General features: G+C 71.1%; 1 protein-coding gene across 1 annotated transcript in view; it reads right to left on the bottom strand.

The window, feature by feature from the left end:
- FRMD6 (FERM domain containing 6) overlaps positions 1 to 1,087 on the bottom strand; it is a 15,868-nt gene that overhangs the window by 11,736 nt on the left and 3,045 nt on the right. The window contains exons 9-11 of the mRNA XM_085314983.1: positions 902 to 1,076; positions 443 to 778; positions 6 to 144 (exon numbers count right to left, since the gene is read on the bottom strand). Of these exons, the coding sequence (XP_085171109.1) occupies positions 6 to 144; positions 443 to 778; positions 902 to 1,076 (650 nt within the window). The remainder of the gene's footprint in view (positions 1 to 5; positions 145 to 442; positions 779 to 901; positions 1,077 to 1,087) is intronic.

Here is a 1,087-nt window from a genome sequence, read left to right on the forward strand (position 1 = left end):
GGGGCGGGTTACCTGCGTGCCCGTTGAACCGCCGCGCCAGCAGCATGTCCTCGGTGATGTACACGCACATGTCGGGGCTGACCTCCAGCGCCAGCTCGCCGGCGCCCTCCAGCTCGCGCGGGTCGTCCACCAGCATCTCTATCTCTGCAGCGAYGGGGACGCGTCACCCCCGCGCCGAGCGTTTCGGAGGCGAAAACCGAAACAGCCTGACCCGGCGTTAGAGCTCTGCTCCGAGCTGCGGGGTTGCACCAGGCCTCGCCGAGGTCCCTCCCGACCTCAACCGCTCCACGAACCCCCAAGCTGGAGAAGGCGGTTTGCATCGAGGGCGAGAGACGTGCCTGTGCAGGGCCCACGCGCGCTGCGTGGAAATGCACCCGGCCGGAGGCGGGGGAGCCGCGGGAAGCAAGGGCGCAGGGGACGGGGCGTCCCGCACCAGCCTTACCGTCATCCTGGGAGTCTTCTTCCAGGCGGTCCTTGCCGCCGCTCTCCACGCCGGACGTGTGGGAGCTGCCGTGGCTGGTCATGGAGCTGCAGGTCTTGAGCTTGCGGTGGACGCCGGGGCCGGAGAAGGCGTCCTCGGGCCCCAGCTCCCGGGGCTTGGGGTCCGTCTCGACGCCGGAGGTGTGGGAGCTGCTGTGGCTGGCGGTGGAGTGGCGCGAGAGGCGCTTGTGCCGGACGCTGCCGGCGCTGCTGCCGCTGGCCCGCGAGCGCTTCTCCAGCTGCTCCATGTCCAGGTCGAGCGTGTCGCTGATGTACGACTCGCGGTACTGCTTCTTCTCTGCGGGGCGCGGGCACGCCGTCGGCACGCGCCGCCCCGGCCCGCCGGCACCCGCCGCCGGAGGCTTCCTGGCGCTCCCCGGCTTGGCTCCCCGGGACCCTGGGGCGACGCGCGGCCACCTACCCTCGTTCTCCTCCAGCTTGCGGACCTGGCGCAGGACGGGCTGCAGGTTCATGTAGAGCCGGTGGCTGCTGCTGAGCAGCTGCAGGAGGTGGCGGGAGCGCAGCGGGCAGCCCGTGTAGTAGATGAGCTTGCGGGCCGAGGGCAGGCCGTCGGGCAGGATCTCAAACTTCTTGCCCTGCGGAGGAG

Source organism: Rhea americana, unplaced genomic scaffold (genome assembly GCF_003343005.1).
Source record: "Rhea americana isolate MKP2758 unplaced genomic scaffold, rheAme1 scaffold_42, whole genome shotgun sequence".
Taxonomy (NCBI): domain Eukaryota; kingdom Metazoa; phylum Chordata; class Aves; order Rheiformes; family Rheidae; genus Rhea; species Rhea americana.